Source organism: Cupressus sempervirens, chromosome 1 (assembly GCF_028749045.1).
Source record: "Cupressus sempervirens isolate cs-2001-9-10 chromosome 1, ASM2874904v1, whole genome shotgun sequence".
NCBI classification, from domain to species: Eukaryota; Viridiplantae; Streptophyta; class Pinopsida; order Cupressales; family Cupressaceae; genus Cupressus; species Cupressus sempervirens.
In genome coordinates this window covers 410,715,352-410,736,431 of record NC_143118.1, presented here as the reverse complement: position 1 = coordinate 410,736,431, position 21,080 = coordinate 410,715,352, and the positions used below count along the sequence as shown (strand labels likewise).

Below are 21,080 nucleotides of genomic sequence, written 5' to 3'. Positions count from 1 at the left end.
ACAAAACACTCTCCTTTTTGACAACAATCCTCTTGAGATTTTGGATGAGTACAAGTATCTTGGGATTGTTTTCCACAACAAACTAAGCTGAGAAACATGTAGAGGAAAAAGAATTTAGAGAGGCTAGAAAGTGCTATATTCTTTATTAAATAGATGTAAGAATGTAGAGTTACCAAGAAGATATTTTTTGGTTTGTTGATTATCTTGGTGACCCTTTACATATGTGAGCTTTCAGGCAACAACATGTCAGATTAGGAATGGAGGCAAGTGGAGACAGAACCCACAAACATTTAATCATCAACAACCTCAAAATTAAAACAACAAATCCCTATAAAATCTTATTGGTGAAAATAAACATATTCCCTTTAGAGACCTCTACAATGGCTCAGCTATTAAGTTATCTAAAAAATGCCCAAGGTATGGAAAAACATCAGTGGCCTAAATTGGTTATATAGGAAAGACTTGACATAACAAAGAACTCGCAGATCAAAATTTCAAACAGATGGAAAGATGAAATGTTAATAAGCACGAATGTCTTGATAACAATGATGAGATAAAAATGTTTTCAAGGGAAAAATTCAAGAGTCTCATATGAGAAAAACAAATAGGTGCAAAAAAGATTATTATATTGAAGAATTTAACCCCATGAATAGAGAGTTAAAATTCTCATAGCTCAACTTAGGACAAGTTCTCATCATTCAAGGTGTGAAACATGTAAATGGATGGAACCTAAAGAAGAACGAGAGAAAATATGTTTATTTTGCAACATGAGAGGTAGAGTCGAAATGACATTTAATAAGGGAATTCTCAACATACAATGACATCGATATAGATATAAGGATATTCTAGGGGAGTCAATTCATGTATTCTTTTTGAAGAAACACAATAAGATAGGACAACAAACCTAGTTATCAAAATTCATTGTCGAAAAAATGACATAAAGAAATAGTTTTAAAAGACCTAAAATTCTAACACCCTATTTAAAAATATTTGTTAATTTTTAAAGATCCCATAAACTACTTTGACTTCACATTATTAAAATATTTCTTTCATTCATTTCAAAGTAACAAGACTCGGACTTGGCCCTAACTCAACAAGGGCAACTTGACTCGTGATCCAGGTTGGACTCACTTATAACTCGACAAAGTGACAAAACCCTTGAAATTTAGAAATTTTTGTAGGATTTAAAAGATATTCCATGCACCCATTGCTAAATAAAGCTTAAAGACACAATAATATCATGAAATAGAAGGTAATTTGATCACATGCATAACATACATGGATTACATAAGTATGAAGATAAATTTTAGATGTATTAAAAAAACTTTAAAAATAAAAATTAAAAGTTAGACAAATCAGATGAGTCAGCCGCATCAACTAGGCAAGACACTTTGGAGAATCAGGTGAGTCACCCTAGGTGACCCGCCGATCCAGGCTGCGGTTACCCGACTCGCTGACCCGGGCAACTCGCGTCAGTTACTATGATGCTTGGTACATTATTAGTATTACTTAAAGTTGCAGGTTGTCAAGCACATCTTCTCATTGTCCTCCATCTAGAAGAAGGCAGATAAAATGAAATTTTAACTTAGATCATGTGTGCTTTTTACCGTAATAACATCTGGCTATGGCAAATAGAGAGCTGACTCTTCCTTTCTGCTCCATTGTGGCCATGGATTATTCAAATTTCTGGTACATAGCACAACTCTTTTCAAAATGGCTATTTTAGTTAATTCGTTTAATATGCTGTTTTCTTCATTCCAGTTTCACTTACGAGCCATTTCGGAATGCCTGACCTATTAAGGTTTTTCACTATATAGTTTTGTGTATTTAGCTACAGGGTTTGCAGCAACTGCGAAACTATTCTTCCTGATAAGGGGATCGGGTTTTCGGAATTTCAGCATTGCAGCAGATGCTCTTTCAATCAAAGAACCCCTGCGTCCAAACGAGTATACAAGTTACTTGTATGCATCGCAGACTTCACAATCATTTATTTTCGTTTGTTGACTTTTTTCTGTTTCTTTCTGAAACATTTTATAAGATTAGGTTTACAGTGCTTTGTATTATCTACATGAGGGTAGGGAAGGCTGTACTTTACTTCGAAAGTTTTGATCACTATTCATCATATTTTTGGGTCGGGAACTGTATGCAGAAACCTTTGCCTTTTACTTTTCTACCTCTGAAATTTGAAGGGTTTTTTAATTGACAGCTGTCGGTTGCAACTGATAAGAGTGTGATGGTCGTGATTTGTTTTGATAAGCCCGCTAAGGTTTTGATGGGCTGTTCTGCCGACGAGTTGTTCGATTTTTCATGCGTCAATCCATTTGCATGTATGTTTACAATGACCTTTCGAGCAATACTCTTTTTAGCTAGATTAAATGTAAATTGCAATATAGGTTCATATGCAATTAGAGTTTGGCCTCTCCAATTTTATGAAGAATCTTATTTTAGGGCTATTGCGAGAATTATTCAGGACACGAGTCGTTTCCTTATTGATCGATTTCTTGCCAACACATTGTCATTCTTCCACTGGCTCTTATTTCATACTCGTTAGCCCATCTCTCATGAGAATTGATTCCACCTCTCATGAGAATTGATTCCACAATAATCTATTGTGACCTTGAATTCTCTACTTATCCGTCATTCCATCCCCTGATGGTGACAGGGGTGAAGAAGAGATATGCATACTAGTCATATGAACTGTTTTGCATAATACTAGGCATCAGTGCCAATGCTTGCACCAAGTAACAGATGGTTCAAACTAAAACTCTGATGGCCAGAAATTTGACCAGGACTTGAGCTTGCAAAAAAATTGTCAAATAAGAAATTGCATAAGTGTACAAAACAAACAAAGAATGTATGGGATGCATAAGGAATGTATTTAAGCACAGGTAAATCTATTTTGATCGTAGTAGCATTACTTGTAATTAGAATTATCTTGACAAACCAAAAGTATAAATGGAATTCAGTTACTTGAAATTTAATCAGGTGAAAATTTGAAAATCTAAAAGCTGTCACTTATAAAAACAGGAAATAATGCTGTTTTTGTTTTTGATTAGATAAGGTGGGGAAAAGCTCCCACACTCAAAGTTATAACATTAAAACAGAGAGTTTAAATAACATAACAAATTGCTGCACCAGCGCAGAAACAAAACATACAGAAAATCAAAACCCAACAAAAACAGATGCTAAAAGGCACAATAAACTACTTAGATATCAATCATGGAGGCTCATCAGAATGTTCCACTTATCCACTGCCAGGTTTTGTCTTTTATTCCTCTTATCTAGGGCAGTTCCCTTGTTGCTTTTTCTAATCTCCCAAATCTTCTTCAGCTTCTTTTTTACTTCGTCTCTTCTCTTTCAGCTTTGCTCTCTTCCTGTTTGGATCCTCCTACAAATAAGCCATAGAAAATCCATGAGGTCTTTAGTGATAGAAAGCAACCTAGCAAAGGTGTCCTTGAATTGAGAAACTTTGCTATTCAAACAACTGATTTTTTCCTCTACATTGTCATGCAACTCATGCTAGAAGTTGTCGTTACTCTCCTCTTCATTATGCTCAATGCTCTTGATGCTTTGTGAAGTTTTTGAGGACGCGATTGAAATATCTGAAGCATACAAAAGAACAAAATAGACAAGATATGCAATAACAGACCAGCATTCTGAGATTTCAATTAATGTTCAATCAAATTGCATAGCTCAAGAATTCTTGCACATGGGCCTTCTAATGATTATTCTGCCTTGGGAGTCGTGGAAGAGTAATATCAGTAGGACTGATGTTTTTATGGCAGGATGCCCACTGTGCAGAAGTCTCTATGCTCGAGATGCAGATGACCATATATTTGGTATGCTGGTGTTGGTATGTCTATCCTAGTGGTATTAGGATGTTTGTCACTATTTGTTGTTTAGTAAACAAATGGAAGTTCTTAATTGAAATGTATAAATATAAGACTTCCACTTGCCACTAACATTCAATACATGAGAAAGAGGGGCTTCCAAACATAACTCTCAATATGATCCAAGTTAGATTAGCAAACCCAAATAGGATGAAGGGATGCTAATGCTAAACCCAAATTAGACTAAGGAAGGATGTAAGCAAGTCCTTTTTCATGCAATTTAATTAACTTTAAGATGTAAAATGTGAATTGAAATTGAACTAATTGATTTAATGACAAGAGTAAGATAGATCTAGGTACTAAATGTATGCAATCAACCCAATTAAAATATGAAAATAGGTCTGTGCTAAGAGATATAAGAAAGGATGAAAGACTTACCTTGAAATATGCAAGAGAAGATGTCTTTTTGCTCCAAAAATCATAGATTTGAAACTACGACTGTAATTTTGATTGCAAATCTGCAATTAGGGTAGAAATTCCAGATAACCTTAATTTTCCCATATCTCCAGGAACAGGTTGACCTAAAGAAAACCTTTTGGAAGGTTTACAGGAAGTTGGACATGTTCCTAGAACATTCTAGCAAAATCGAACTAGGCTCTCCCAAAAGCTCTCGGTAGTTAGTTTTCAGATCCAAAGTCGTAATTCTGATATCTTGCTCTTGCAAACAAGAAAAAATAGGTTTGGTTTTTGTTGGTGTAAATACATATTTACTATTTACACTTAAGTTTACTTAGGTTAATGCATATTTTTTATTATTTATTTATTAGCCACCTAGGAGTATGCATACTCTTGTGAGTTGTCATGTTGACAACATAGGAGTTTGCACCTCTTTTATGCACATGGTGTCTACAACACAGGAGTTAGCACACTAATTAAGCACATGGTGTCTACAACCTTGTCATTCTTATCCACTCATCTAGAATGTTGGATAAGGCATGTGCTTAGTTGTCATGATGCTTATCTTATCTCCTGGTTCCTTTTAGAGACATTCTAGGTGCTTCCTGAGAGGCCTTTATATACAGACACTCCTAGTGTGTACATACATTAGACACTGAATATACTGAATAGAGCAATGTATTAGGACATACTCTGATTAATTGATCATATCCATTTTTGGTCTACAGTTGTGCTTGTGTTGAGTTCTACGATCTTGGGTGAATCTTGACTTAAGGAAAATTCTTACATGGTATCAGAGCTTGGAGATTTTCTCATCACATAGCTATTCGAGACCACCATCTTGCTTCATCATTGTAGCCCGACTCCGGAGTACTGTAGAAATTGGGAGCGTCTAGAGCTAGATTTGACCTCACCATTGCGTCCGGAATGCTAATTTGGTGAAAATCGCTTATGAAGCTGCCTACTCTAGGCCAAAGTCGATTGTGAGGCAAACTTTTTTTGCAAACCGACACTCGAAGGACCGATTTGCAGAATTGGTGTGATCATTTCAGATCTGTAAATTTAATTTTTAGATTTGAATTTTTTTCATCTACATCTTTGCTATTTTTTTTGGACTTTGCGTTATTTTTCGGAAATTTTTTGGCCATTGGGCCATAGGAAAGATTTTTTGCAGGTGAAGATTGGAGCTTGTTGGTGCAAATTAGATATTTGCATCACATTCAGAAGGTCAAAAAATCCCAAAATCGGATTTTGTTTCATCCAAATCGGACATCTGAGGCAAAATCTAGAGCCATTTGGTTTTTGGAGGCGACATCAATTCAGAAAAAATAACAATGACGACGATTTTCAAACAGCGATATCTGTAATGACCTGTACCAATAGGCCACTAAACAAACCCTAAATTTAATACACTGCTAAAATATATTGCTGAAATAAAAGAAATAATAGTGCCGATGTATTCATTCAATGAAAACCAAATGTTTTTACAAATGATATGGCAAATTTCAGCACCAAAACATTATGACATAGCACATTACAGAGAAACCCTAATTGGCTGTATACAATTGAGAACTTGTTGCAACTACAGATTGAAATGAAGAACCTGGATTGATCAAATGGTGGAGACTGAATGCTGAAGATGATATGGTGAAAGTGCAACTCCACTGGAAACTCCAAATCAGCAATTAAGCACAAGTGAAAGGACTGAAATATCCTTCCCACAGTTGCAATAATTCAGGTGATCTCTCACATCCTCAAAATTGCGTACCAATTGAGAGTTTTCGTTCTCAATGGCCAATTGTGACTATTTGTAGAAACCCTAGGCTCCACAACGCACATAAGCAAAAATCAATAATGAATCTCGATGATAGGCAATGAGCCCTCAATGCCTATTTATTCTTTTTTCCTTGATAAGTTGGCCTCCCTTTTTAATTTTTTCTTCGCTTCTTCCAGCAACTCTAGAAGCTTTTTTTTTAAAAATTTAATTTATAAAGTTACCTTGTAATATATATTTTTTTAATTGATAACTTTATAATTAATTCCTCCAAAAAAAATGGGACATTACAATATCTCCTTCATACGGACTCCTTTTTGCGAACAATTTTTTTTTGTTTTAGGGTAGGATTTTGTGATCTACACATTGGTGCAGGTGGTTTGAGATCTTTGTTCCTAAATTTTTCTACAACTCGCAAATCCGATTTTTTGCCACTTAAAATGCTTAGTACGGGTTCATCTGGACTCCAAATCAGGTTTCGTTTGTTTTGAAAGTGCTTTTTTTTTTGGTCTACTTTCCAGATTTGCAATCATATTATAGGTTCTGTAGACAGAAATACTACTTTTAGAAATAGGCCCTAAATTGGTTTGTGGCTATCAAGTGCCTAAATCATACATTGGGGGGGTTTTTTGATTCATTATTCTTTGATTCTTTAGGGGTTCATTGATTGATCTCATGGAGGAGTTTTGTTTCACATGTCAGCATGGAGTTAGACCTAGGTTGACAAACAACAACTATCACACATGGAGTGATACACTTCTTGATCATATTAGAAGAGAGCATAAGGAAGTATTTCTTTATTTATGTTCCAACGACTTGATCACCGATGAATCACATGAACCTATTGGTAGACTAATTTGTATCATTCTTACTAGTCTCTTTTCTTCTGATTGTCGTAAGCTGGTTGCCAAGATATGGCCTCCACATGATTATTGGATGTATCTTTGGGAGAAGTATGGAGATCCAAACATTCCTCCATTCCCAGAAGATCTTTTACCTCCAGTTGCAGCTGACTCCTCTTCAGATGAGATTACAGCTCCAGCTTCTGTTGCTCATACTGATCCTGTTCTAGCCACAAATGCTTCAGATTCAGTGCAACAAGACCCTTTATGTAATCCTACTCTACCTTCATGCGATGACTTCCTTTCCGCCCTTGCAAGACTGTTCATGGAGTCTCACATTGAAGATGTGGGAGACACTATAGATGATATTCGTCTTCTCTTTGAGGTGAATACTTCATCCTTTGCCATAGTGACAGATTCATGTACTTCAGCACACAGGGTACACATGGTCTTCCAACCTCAGGTGATGACTTCTTGATTGACATTTTAGGTTTGTTCGTAGAGTCACACACAACGGATTTGGAGGACTTCTTTGATGATATACCGCTTCTCTTTGTTGAGGAGGATCCTTCTACAGTTGTTGCGAGGGCCCACTCTGACCCTCATGATCAATCTTCACAGGTTGGTGTGATTGTGGATACTTATATACACCATCTATAGGAGATCTCTTTGTCATTTGAGAACACTGTTGGTTTTTTGAAACAGGTTCTACATCACTCCTTGTTCGATCTGCACTTCTTCTCAATAGTTTTGGAGGAAGCCATTATCAACATCGACATAGGGACACTTGAACAGGTTTTAGAGATACCTTACATCATTGAGATTCCTTCTCCACATAGGGGATGCATCTCATAGGTACCCTTGCCATTGCTTCTTCCAAAGGGAAGGAACATCATTTAGAGGTCATGGATTAGCTTCTACGTCGGAGCATTTCTCATTGATCGGCACACTACCTTTAGGGGGGACTACCTCGTCTCCTCCTTCTCTTTTTTGGGGGGGACTTTTTCCTCTTAGGGGGTTTTGTCCTTCTCCATTTTTCTCTTATATATACTTGATGTATGTCGTAATGGGGGGGTCTTGATTACTCCATCCATCCATGCATCCCTTTTCATCTCTCTTTTTGAGGGAGGGTTTTTCCCATGAGGTTTTCCCTCTTTCTCCGCTTTATGAGAGATTTGCATATCATTATGTACATGGGTACCTAACATGGCCTAGTAGCCGGGACCCGTTATGCATTTCATCCTAGTTCTTGTGAACTTAAGTGCATTCCCCTAAGTCGCACTTAGGGGGGGTGTTGGTGTAAATACGTATCCACTATTTACACTTAAGTTTATCTAGGTTAATGCATATTTATTATTATTTATTTATTAGCCACCTAGGAGTATGCGTACACTTGTGAGTTGTCATGTTGACAACACAGGAGTCCGCACCTCTTTTATACACATGGTGTCTACTACACAGGAGTTAGCACACTAATTAAGCACATGGTGTCTACAACCTTGCCATTCTTATCCACTCATCTAGAATGTTGGATAAGGCATGTGCTTAGTTGTCATGATGCTTATCTTATCCTCTAGTTCCTTCTAGAGACATTCTAGGTGCTTCCTGAGAGGCCTTTATATACAAGCACTCCTAGTGTGTACATACATTAGATACTGAATATACTGAACATAGCAATGTATTAGGACATACTCTGATTAATTGATCATATCCATTTTTGGTCTATAGTTATGCTTGTGTTGAGTTCTATGATCTTGGGTGAATCTTGCCCTAAGGCAAATTCTTACAGTTTTGTTGGATGAGGGCTTTTCTTGGTCAAGTCCTAGATTGAGGAATCAACCTTGAAATTGAGATAAACAAATATTGATAAAGGAAATGCTAACATGTGGTAGGATTGAATATTACCTTTGTAGATGCAATTGATTTTGACATGTGATCAAGTATGCAAATGTAATAGCCTTGACTCAAAGAAACCAAAAGGAAACCATAGAAGTCAAAGCCTCATAAATGCTTGTGATGTGTGTTGATGAAGAACTATGTTCCCTCGAGTTTTTGGGACAGGGACGGCAGGGGACGGTGGGACAGGTTTCCGGGACAGCAAATTTTTTTGCCGATTTTGGGGATGGGGGGAAATGACAAATGGGGACGACAAAAGTGACATTTTTGTTGATTTTAAATTTTTTTTTTGTGTTAAAAAATTGGGGACGAATTCAAGTCCCCAATGAAGTCCTCGGGACGGGAACGTCCTGGTCCCCGAAACGCTGGCTTTTTTGGGGGGGGGGAAGGGAACATAGATGAAGAATGAAAGAACATGAATGATTTGGATGATAGATCTCTTTCTTAGAAGCTAAACTCCATTATCACCTTGAAGGAAGAAGCTTGATGTGAAAAGGAAATGCTTGATGTATGCCTTGAAATACTTGCTTGAAGTCTCATGAATATGTGTATGCTTGCCCTTGATTGCTTGTATGATGATGATGGATATCTTATGGATTGATTCATGAAAATGAAAGGCCCAAGCTTCCTTAAATACTATTTCCAGGATTGAAAACAAAGCAGGCCGAGTGGGGAGCAAAATCAAACAATTGAAACACTTGAGACACTTCGAGCCCCGAGACCTAAATCCCTCGAGGAATAGGTCGACCTAACTTGATTTATTCGTGAGGGGTCTTAGAAAAGGGGCCCTTGAGATCTCAAAGAAAGTGCAGAAAGATTTAGGAATTGAAAAAATTGTAGGAAGATTGTAATATCCCTTTTCGGATATTTTACCAAAAAAACTGAGATATATATTTGCAGATTTAAATCCGAACAGTAAACCAATATGTAATACAAATTTCAGAACTTTAACTGATTTATAACCAGCAGGTATACATACGAGAAACCTAGAAAAATATGTTTATTTCCTCCAATGTTCAAAGGTACACATTTAAACCAGCAATCAACACAAGTGGTTGTTAAATAACGTTACTGTATTATACATCAGCCAGAGTTGTCGGAAACTCCTCTGTCCCTACTTGGGCACGCGTATCCCTGTATCCAATTTGAAAACGTATCCAATACTGCTCAGATACACGTCAAATATTGTACCCATGTCTGCCTAATAAACTTGATTTTCCAACCATACCAAATACTATGGGATTTTTTTTTTTTTTAAAGATCTGATTTAGATCTTCCCTTTAATGTTAAAAAAAAATATATTAAAGCAATTTAAAAAAAAAATAGTATTAAAAAAACCTCAACTGGATGAGAAAGACAAATAAAATGTTTTTCTATTTCAACAACCCGTTTTTGGGTAATCTTCTAATGTAACTCTACTGTGTTTACAAATTGTAAAGCGTTAAATTAACTTATAAATATTTATGTAGCATTTATGTGTCAATATTACTTTTGAAGTAATGAAAATCTTCTACAGTAACTTAGAAAACTATGTTAAATATATGTATATGTATTATTTATTAATGTTGTGTCCAGCCGTATCCATATTGGGTGTCTAAATAAATGGTTGTATCCGTACCCAATACCATTTCCGTATTTGTATCCGTATCCATGCAACTTTGACATCAACAATACAATAACATGCAACAATTTAGAATATCCAATCTTACAAACAGAAATAACAGTTAGATTGGCAATGTAGATGAAACTTGTAAGAAGGCTAGGTTTGCGTCCAACCTTTAATTGCTTCTTCAAGGGTTTGCGTCCTAGAAGAAATAACCAGCAACTGTTTCCAGCTCCCAAATTAATATTTGTTTTGAATATTATAATCTTCATATATCCTCATGTGTGGAGCTTGTTGTACCTTTATTACTTTTACCAATGTGATGCACGCTCATTCAAGCAATGTGGCATAAAACACCTTTTTGTCCTTTAGTCACTTAAGTGAACATAGAACCTTTTTAAATAAAGTGACAAGTTAAATGAACTTTAATAGTCACTTTGTCAGTAAATCATATAGTCATCAGACATTAAAATAATTGACCAAATGAACTCTGATAAGCATATGTAATAGCTCATTGGAAAGCTCTTGGTGAGACGCTTCCAACCCAGCGCTGAGGTACTGATAATACAGAGCTCTGATTACTTACTAAAAATAGCAAGCATTTGGACAACTTGCCAAAGCTACTTTGACGGGTATGGAACTGGAAATGTCTAGGCCGAATCTCGAACTGAACCCCATAAAGAACCTTTTCGCCCTCGAAACCTAGGCGAAGTGAGCTGGCCACACATAATTATAATATCCCAGAAAAGGGGACATTACAAAGCCTCCCCTCTTAAAGATTGCTTGTCCTCGAGCAATCCGCTCATACCTGTAGAAACCAAATGCCAGGATCCCATACTCGCCTTGAGAATGCGGTTTTACTCCTCAGCCAATGTACCCCAACATGCATCCTCCCAAACTTAGAATGGTGAGACAGGACAATAGGAATTAATGTGCCAGTTAGCTGAATGCCAGGATCCCAAGTCTCACCATAAAGGGACACCAACGGCCATGTGCTACTGCCTTGTGTGCCACTATCCTCAGTCAGAATGAATGCCTCACTCCATGAGTGACCCTGCGAGTCTCTACTGTCAAGTGATGATGGGAGCTCGGCAATATACCAATGTCCATCCCAAGATGATAATGACCAAACTCTCCTCCTAGCTCCCCGATAAAAGGCAATGCATAGGGATGCTCCCCCTGGATCCTAGATGAGAAGTTGTGTGCTGACTAAGATACCACTGATTAGCTCTTGCAATATCTGTACCACTATACTGCTGTACCACTCTTGCAATAACTATATTGATGACAATGGCAGAGCCAACCAATCTGACTCCACCACTATATCATCCTGGTGGAAACGGAGTAATCCTAATCTCTGGAACTCTGATGTGTTAGAAGGCTGAAACACACAAATCATAGTCACAACATAATCCACTAGATGTAAGATACTATTAACACCTGGATCCCTGATCAACCAATACATCGTGTCAAACCTGTCGCCACCTGGATCCCAAAACAATCGAACCCCACATCCATTCGCCATATAGAGCTAAAAATACTTGGTAGCATCTATAACGCAACATCTCTCTACAGTTTCCGCTAAACTCCCATGGATGTGATAATTAACCAAACCATAATGCCAACTGACACCATAGTCGTCCTGTAACCATGTACCCATAAGAGAACTTTATGACATAGAAGTAGCAAACCATGTTGGATGCATATCAGCATGATGTATAACCGACAACTTTCCCTGCAAGTAATCCCCCACAAGCAACTGAGTTGGATGCTTGCATCTGCTAATCCCACCTTCCGAAGATGGTGAATACCCATCCCACAAAGGATGATATAGTTCTGGAACCAACCCACACTGATGCATCATCAAGTCCTCCGTGCATGGGTCAAAAGAAAAATGATGAGCACTCCTCATTGTGTATTTGCGGTAAAATGCTCCAACCTCTGTCAATAGCTCATCACTAAAAACACTTGAATCAAGCAGCTGATCCCTTTGACTTTGAAAATCAACAAGCCGGCATCCAAAATCAGTTGCATGTAATGAAGTGACAGATTTGCTTCCAAGAGATGGAAACAAATCAACATGAGAGCTATACTCCCAACCGGGTGACACTCTGCGAATGCCCTGTGTGGATGATGGAGCAGTGTCGTGTACTACCACACAACTCTCAGGAGAATCCACCATTGTGACACAAGAGCTACCAGTAAATTGTCCTGTATCAACTGTCACGACACTAACCTCAGGAGAACTCGATACAACTAGTGGTTCTCTACTGTTCTCCACCAAGGTACTCGTCTCAGCTGAAATATATGTGATAGATGTAACCACATCCCCCCTACAACCCGTGGATATAAGATCCTCATCAATTGCCTCTGTATGTAACTGTACTATATCTGCTGTTGGTGGACTCTGTGCCAAACTCAACTCCTTTGTAAGCTTCTCAATCTGTAATTGTGACTCTTGAAGGGCCAATTGGGCACTCTGCAATGAGTCCAATGCCACATCAAGCTCATGAGTGAGCTTACCAATCTTCTCCTCATTTCTCTGCAATGCAACATAGTAGATGTGATCCCATTCGAGAAGAAAATCTCTATCTGCAAATAGTTGTAGGTAATTTTGTTTCATCATTCCAATCGCTTCTCAGAGTGCATGTATCTCTGCAAGGGAAAAAACACTATCACCATGCTCATTTGCCAAAGGAGTACTCCAACCATAGGTGGCCAACATTTGACGAGCAACATCAAAATGCTTAACAGTTGTGGCAACCATCCTGTTATTAACCTTCAATTATCTTGCTAAATGATGATCCCCTTGTGACGAAACATTTCCACACAAATCTTCCCATTTGTCATCCGCACTGTGATATGAGGCTGAATCAAAGTCACTCACCATATGATAAGCAACGTGTATGCTATCATCTAGGCACATCTCAACATCTAGGGTTCTGTTACTATGCACTTTATAGGATGGCTCAACTGGCGAGGTAGAAGCTGCCGATATAACAGTATCTTCACGCACTTCCACTTCCAAGGTGACTGCGTGTCCATCCACATCATGATCTTGGGATTCATTGTCATCAAATGAATTTTCTGATTCGTTTTCCAAGATCTGATTTTTGCTTTCCATAAGGTCAGCTGTATGATGGTCACTAACTGCTGGGAATTCATCATAGAAGCTTCTAGATACTATAGAGACCTCTTTTTCCTCTTTCTTCGTTCTGTGATGTAGTCCTTTTAACAATGGAAACCATACTTCGTGCTACTTTATCTAGTTTTGCAGGGTTTGAAATCAATTCATTCATCCTTTTCTGATTTTCATCCAACTTTTTCAAACTTTGTTTAAGCTTCTCCATACTCTTGTCCCACTACTTTTGGTTGCTTGGAGTAAACATGATTAACTAACTGATTCAAATGCTGCAATGATCTCTGATTGTTCTGAGTTTTAAATTCTAACACTGTTGTCTGAAGAAGACGGCTTAAAAAAATGATCCTAGCCCCTTTCATGTGTCTGCATCTGATATCACAGATTTCATTGTTGGTGTGAAACGATTTGATGGACATGGCCAAGGTATCGTGAGCTCATGCCGCTGTGTTATAACCACACTCGGTTGTACCTTCCCCTGGATGAGTTTGTAAACTCCCTGTAATAATCTGAACTTGAATTTTATGATCAAAATGCTGACTGTATAGCTGAGATGGATTTTTTTTTTGTCAAACAGTTCTTAGACAACCTGAATATGATCTATTACCACTGAATGTAAATTCTCCCAGTTCTGAACAATAATTCCAACCCGTACTTCAAGGTATATTGTCAAATAGTTGATATGAAATCACAGTTCCTCAGCATTATACATCTTATACTCTTCAAATTACTGTATTACTGTGTTCTGATGACAACAATTGTGTACGTACAAAATTTAAGATTGATATAGAGCCAACATACAGTTCTGCTACTAGAGTTTGAAACAATAGCAAATTGGTCCAATGCCGAACTTTCTCTCATACCACCATATTGTTCTGCACTTAATTTTTTCTTGAAATGCTGAATGCTGAATGTTTAATTAGTTGGCATTAATTTAAACAGTTGGTAAGTAACTTGCAAAAAGTTCCGATTCTGTTGATATAATCTCACTGAACTTTCTTAATACAACTGCTGATTAAGAAATGGAGGAATTTAGCCAAAGAGTTCAGTTGCGAGTTTAAAAGACATTTCAAAGTATATCCTTAAGTTGAGTTCCAGATTTAACAATTGGAAGAATGCTGGCAATTTGTCAAACATATGGTGCAAGCTTAGGAATGCCCTTTTTAAATAGTTCTATTCTTCTAAATATGCATTTCAATAGTAAGAGAAACTAATTGCTAGTTTTCCAACTGTATTCAGCTAATTCAGCAAATATAATCAGTGATTTACAAAGGCCGATCTTGGAACTGTATATGCAATATTTGACATGGTCTCACACGTTCTCAGCCAGTATCTTGCTTTCACAAACTCTGAACCCGATATGGGACTGCCTTCTATAGTGCTCAGTCTAACAGCTTAGAATCTTTGCTACGTGGATAATAGGCAAAATATTCACACCCTCTGTCCACTTGGTAACCCGTAAGTTTGAGCTCAACTGCAAGATTATCAGTTGCTGGTCGAAATGAGGTAGCCGTCCAAAAAAATGGCGAGTTTACTGGCTCGAGCTGTGAATGCATTCAATTCGTGCCCAATTTGTCTGCGCTTGGACGTCCAATGTATTACTTTTGGATGTGATTGGAGCAACCACGACATACAAGGTATTTAGGGCATGTTTATTCCTAGTCCGACTGTGCACTATTCACGCCTTCACCTGTATTCAGTATTCCGACTGTGGTAATGGATTTAAATATAAACTGAGTCCAGCAGACCTGACACTTGATTTAGGCTTACCCATAACACTTCTTCACTGCAAACGGTAATCTCTGCCAACGCACAACAAATGGGAATGGGGATTGGCGTTTAGATGCTCGCGCAGGTACCTGCACATGTTACCAATGTTGCGTCCTCACGCGAATGGAAAAACCAATCACAAAGCCGCGTTTAACCTATTCACTGCCAATGTAAATCCACCTTGAATACATTGCACCTGTTCGAAACTGGAGTTCACCTCTGACCTGCCTGGGCATGGTTCTAAGTTTACACGAGAGCTGTTAATGGACTGCCTTCCCTTTGATGCCACTGTTATGCAAACTTCTTAACCTTCCCTGCCAATGTAATACCTATTCTACGTGCACAGTATGGAGCTCAACGCTTGCTATTCACTACTCCAAATGCACACAACTACTGGAGCTTACTTTATTGTTTGAGTTAGAATCTCATGCCTTGTCGACTTCTGCCCAAAACATTCAATTGCAAATCTCAAAGGTAGCATGGGTTATTGTCCAACTCCTTAGAGTTTTAGACTCGAGGGTTTTCATCCTCAAAGTCTTAGACCAGTCACTTGAAAGCAACCAGAACTTTAGAGTATTTTATTTCATACTTTTCTTCTGTGTCTATTGCGTGATTCCACAGGATGGTAGGATTCTTGGCTCTGATACCACTGTAATATCCCTTTTTGGATATTTCACCAAAAAAACTGAGTATATTTGCAGATTTAAATCCGAACAGTAAACCAATATGTAATACAAATTTTAGAACTTTAACTGATTTATAACCAGCAGATATACATACAAGAAACCTAGAAAAATATGTTTATTTCCTCCAATGTTCAAAGGTACACATTTAAACCTGCAATCAACACAAGTAGTTGTCAAATAATGTTACTGTATTATACATCAACAATACAATAACATGCAACAATTCAGAATATCCAATCTTACAAATAGAAATAACAGTTAGATTGGCAATGTAGATGAAACTTGTAAGAAGGCTAGGTTTGTGTCTAACCTTCAAGTGCTTCTTCAAGGCTTTGCGTCTTAGAAGAAATAACCAGCAATTGTTTCTAGCTCCCAGATTAATATTTGCTTTGAATATTATAATCTTCATATATCCTCACGTGTGGAGCTTGTTGTACCTTTATTACTTTGCCCAATGTGATGCATGCTCATTCAAGCAATGCGGGATAAAGCACCTTTTCGTCCTTTAGTCACTTAAGTGAACATAGAACCTTTTTAAATAAAGTGACAAGTTAAATGAACTTTAATATTCACTTTTTCAGTAAACCATATAGTCATTAGACATTAAAATAACTGACCAAATGAACTCTGATAAGCATGTGTGTTGTGAAGTTTTCACACCATCGCCCCAAAATTTTTGGGGACCCCCTTTTTTCTAATCGCCTTGGCAAATTTTTGGATTGTCCAACAATTTTGAGTTTTGAAAATTTTGAGCCTTGGACACCTTCAGGGCCAGTGGGGAGAAGGTTAGATTTATTTTCACCCGGTTTCAATTTGATTTTCTAGAGCCACCAATTTCATCCTTGAGCCGAACAAATTTTAAAGAGCAACACTTGGTAGGATAAAATTGTAAATTTTGTACTTAGACATTTTTCTTTTGAAAATTTGGATATAATTGTGTAAATTTGGATAATTTTCAAAAATGAAAATTTTGTTAAATTTGGTCTTTTGGAAAATCTTGATTATTTTTGGTGAAAAAGATTAATTTTTGTGATGGTGAAATAAAATTGCAAAAATCGATTTTTGGCTTTAGAAGAAATTTTATTTTATTTTTGTCAAAATAAAAAAATAAAATTAAATAAAAAAATAAATTTATTGGCATAGCAAAATCGATTTGGGTAAGAAATTGCAAAAAATTGATTTTAATAGACTAAATTTGTCTTGAAAACTTTTTGCCTTTAATGGAATTGGTAATTTAATATTGAAAAATGGCTTTTGGTTAGCCAAAATCCTATTTTAATGACATATTAATTACTAAATCCTCATTAAATGGAAATATTTAACATCTCCAAGGCACCATTTAATTTCTTTTTGCAATTCAGAACAAATTGGCAATTGTAAAAGTTAATTTCCATCATGGCAAAATTAATTTTGGTTAAGTATTTAATTGTGGGTCATAATTTTGCATTAATTATTTGTTTTTCTTTCTCCCAGGGTCCAAGAAGAAAGTTGGGTATAAAAGGAGGCCTCTCTCCCATTTCTTCCTCACTTCTCACTTCTCCTTCTCAAGGCGTTGGTGATTTTGCAAGAGCAGATCTGCACTTTTCTTGCTTGGCGAATTTTGTGGAGGGCGAAATTTGTGGGAGCCGAAATTTGTAGTAGCCAAAATTTGTGGGAGATAAAATTCTGATTTTTGCAAGTGGCTGCAATTTTTGCCCTAGGTTGGGAAATTTTATTTGGAGGTGAATTGCATGATAAATTTCTAATTTGCCAAGGGATTTGAACTTCTTGAAAGTCATATCCTAGGTTCCGAAAAGTCGCTGTAAGTTTTTTGGTTAAGGTGAATTTTCATCATCTAGAGTTGCAAGGAGTGCTTAAGCTGACATCCATCTTTCGTTCTAGTCTAAGGATTGCTCCGCTTGGTTCTTCTTGCCTTTTGGTCCACCACTCTACCATCCCGTAATAGGGCGACGAGCATGGAGGACGATAGTGCAAGTAAGAATTCCAAGCGGGCGAACACTAAGAAAGACAAAGAGGATATGACGCCCAAAACTTCCTTCTTCTCGAAAATGAAGTGAATAAACGACACCAATATTTGTACAGTGGACATGATACGGATGAGGGACAGATTGAAAGAAGGACAATCCCCCTTGGCAAAGAAGATGTCAATGAGATAGATTTTGGATCGAAGTTGGATGAGTTGGGAAAGGTTGCTATCAAGAAAAGACATTTGGGCACCCTTTCCTCTCTTAATGCTTTTATTGGATTTGAGAAGGAATATGAGAAGGATCACGAAAGGATACTACAAGCAGCAAGTGGCGTGGCGAAGTCAGTGGAACTCAGGGCAAAGCACCCACCCTGTCCTCCTATGGGAGAAGTTAATGAAAGGCTAGCTAAGTTCATTGCCTTAGCTAAGAAAATGAAAAAAAATGGGAGATTTATATTAGAAGATCATTTGATGTAAGCCCAAGTGGCAATTTCCCTTTTCTCTAGAATAGGACAAGTGTGTATTTCTAATTGGCCACCATTTTGGTGCCTTCTCATTGGTTGCCACTTTTTGCACTTTTTTCATTGGTCCATTGATGAGGTGATAGCTTCTCATTGGCCGATGGGGTGACAACCCTAATTAGGGTTTTGAGGATCCAATCTGGATCGTTGATCTTGTTTTGATCTCCACCGTCCATTGTATTTTTGGCCCCTATAAAAGGCCATTTGCTCTCCTTTGTAAAGTGTTGGAGAAATTGTTGCGAAGATAATACCAAAATGCTCTCTTTTTCATTGTTGCGATTGGCATGTTGATCAAGAACATTGGGTGTTATTGCATGTTTTCTACTTCCACTTAGCTAGATTTCCTTTCAAGTTGTTAAAGTTGGTTTCATTTCAAGTTGCTAAGTAGGAGTGAAGTAGATGGATAGTTGTATGGTAGCATTGGTAAATGTTTGATAGGGATCAATACTAGACCACTAGCATCCTAGCGGCTGGTTGGGAAGCCTGGTGTGGTAAACTAGTCTATTATTCTTTTGAATCATTGCATCTATGGAAGTGAGGCCGTTGGTCAGCTCTCATTAGGTTCTATCCCCGTCCATTTGCTAACCTTCCATTCATAGGTAGGAGTAGAATAGTAAGTAGCTAGGTAGTCGAAGCTTAGAGAAGCAAGTTAGAGGAGTAAGTTAAGTATTAGAACTCATCCATTCACCTTCCACAACCATCGCTTTCCCATCAACATCATCACTGGTAGACACATCCTCCATCACCACCACCATCAACATTTTCTGTCTCCGCACATTTCACAAATTGAGTCGTCATCTCCATCATTCCACCAAAGTCCAAGTCATCCTCGAATGAATAGCGTAAGGCCGCCTACGTGATTATCAGCAAATCACATCGATAAAACTGAGCGAGTATCCAACGGTGTAAGGAACATTGGAGCTATTGCTTATGTCTTCATGAGTAATAACTTTTCAAGAGAGGAGTTGCATGTTTGATATCCCATATTGAATATTCAAATCCTAATATGTTATGTAAGTGATACAAAACTCGCATCAACAATGTGTAATAGCTCGTTGGAAATCTCTTGGTGAGACGCTTCCAACCCAACACTGAGGTACTGATAATACAGAGCTCTGATTACTTACTAATAATAGTAGGCTTCTAGACAACCTGCCAAAACTGCTCTGACGGGTATGGAACTGGAAATGTCTAGGTCAAATCTCGAACTGAACCCCATAAAGAACCTTTTCACCCCTGAAACCTAGGCAAAGTGAGCTGGTCGCATAGAATTATAATGTCCCAGAAAAAGGGGACATTACAAAGATACAGGCAGAAAGGTGACAAAATAGCACCTAAAGGGTCATGCCAGAATAAGAGATATGACCTAAAATTTTGACCAAGATCGGAAGAAGAGGGAGACCAAAACCAAACTAAGGAGGGCCAAAAGGTCTCAAAATGAAGTGCTTCCATTTAAAGAAAGTATATTTAGTCCCCACTTTAGTTGGAGTATGAGGCAAGCCATACTCTTGGTAAAGGAAGAAAGAGAAGAGATGAAGAGCCAAGTTGCAACGAGATAGAACATCACCAAGCTCAAGGACATAAGCCCCTACACCTAGGATCCTAACTCCATTCCCATGCATAAGAGCATGAAAAGAAAGGAAAAAGAAAGCAAAATGAAACAAAATCAAAAAACACAAAAGGGGTTAGTACTAGAGCCTAAATCAACATGTGAAATAGACCTTAGCTAAGGAAATGTCTCACCTACTAATATCATATTTGCAAGACTATTACAAAGCATAAAGGATCACATAAGAAAGGCAGGAGCACCACAAAGGATGATATTCCTCATGATTCTATCCTATTAGCATGAAAACAGAGAGAGAGAGAGAGAGAGAGAGAGAGAGAGAGAGAGAGAGAGAGAGAGAGAGAGAATCTTGCCTAGTAAGGTTTGTGTGCCTTATTGTGAATCACAAAAACAAAAACAAAAAACTACTATCAAATGGTCTAGCAAGTTTGTATGCCTGGTAGTCAATCCTGTGCACCCGTCAACAACTTTTACATGCATGTGTGTACACCCGTGGATCAATTCCTTGGTATAATCACAGTGTAAGTATGTTTGTGCTCTCTATGGATAGACAAGGGTACGTTATCTGTAGAGATAAATGTGTGTAAATGCGTTTCCATGGGATGGAGAAGTATCATTGGTGCCTGTTAGGGAGTGGCATGTCGCAAAGTAAAAGTAAAAGTGCATAAAAAGTAAACTATAGTATGATGAGTATATAATGATATCATAAGGAAGAGAATCGAGGATAACTACTTCTAGCAACAAGTAGATACCCTTTAAGCGATAATGTATGCGACAAACTTAGCGAAGAACATCAACTCTTGTAAGCTAAGAAAATAGATAAATTATGAAATGATATATCACTTATGAGAAGAGACCTTTGAAAGGAAGAGATCTTGGTGACAAGATATCTACCTTCAAGAGGAGTGTTTGAACAAAGATAACAACTTCAAGACAAAAGAGGGTAAGAAGAACAAGAATGCACCTATTCAATGCCTTGTGCCTAAGTGGAATAGGGATCCTTGGATGAAGGATGATAGACTATAAAACA

The 21,080-nt window shown here is 37.6% G+C and overlaps 1 protein-coding gene across 3 annotated transcripts in view; it reads left to right on the top strand.

Annotated features, from left to right (window-relative positions):
• The first annotated feature begins 1,424 nt into the window (after window positions 1–1,424).
• The window catches only part of LOC149578043 (replication factor-A carboxy-terminal domain protein), a 75,616-nt gene continuing 55,960 nt past the window's right edge, over window positions 1,425–21,080 (top strand). The window contains exons 1-3 of one of the 3 annotated variants that reach the window (XM_089827354.1): window positions 1,425–1,689; window positions 1,838–1,961; window positions 2,207–2,327. In XM_089827354.1, the coding sequence (XP_089683480.1) occupies window positions 1,625–1,689; window positions 1,838–1,961; window positions 2,207–2,327 (310 nt within the window). In that variant the 5' untranslated portion in view covers window positions 1,425–1,624. Of the gene's footprint in view, window positions 1,690–1,831; window positions 1,962–2,206; window positions 2,328–21,080 lie in introns of all 3 variants that reach the window. The other 2 variants (XR_016364182.1, XM_089827345.1) reach the window with 2 other exon arrangements.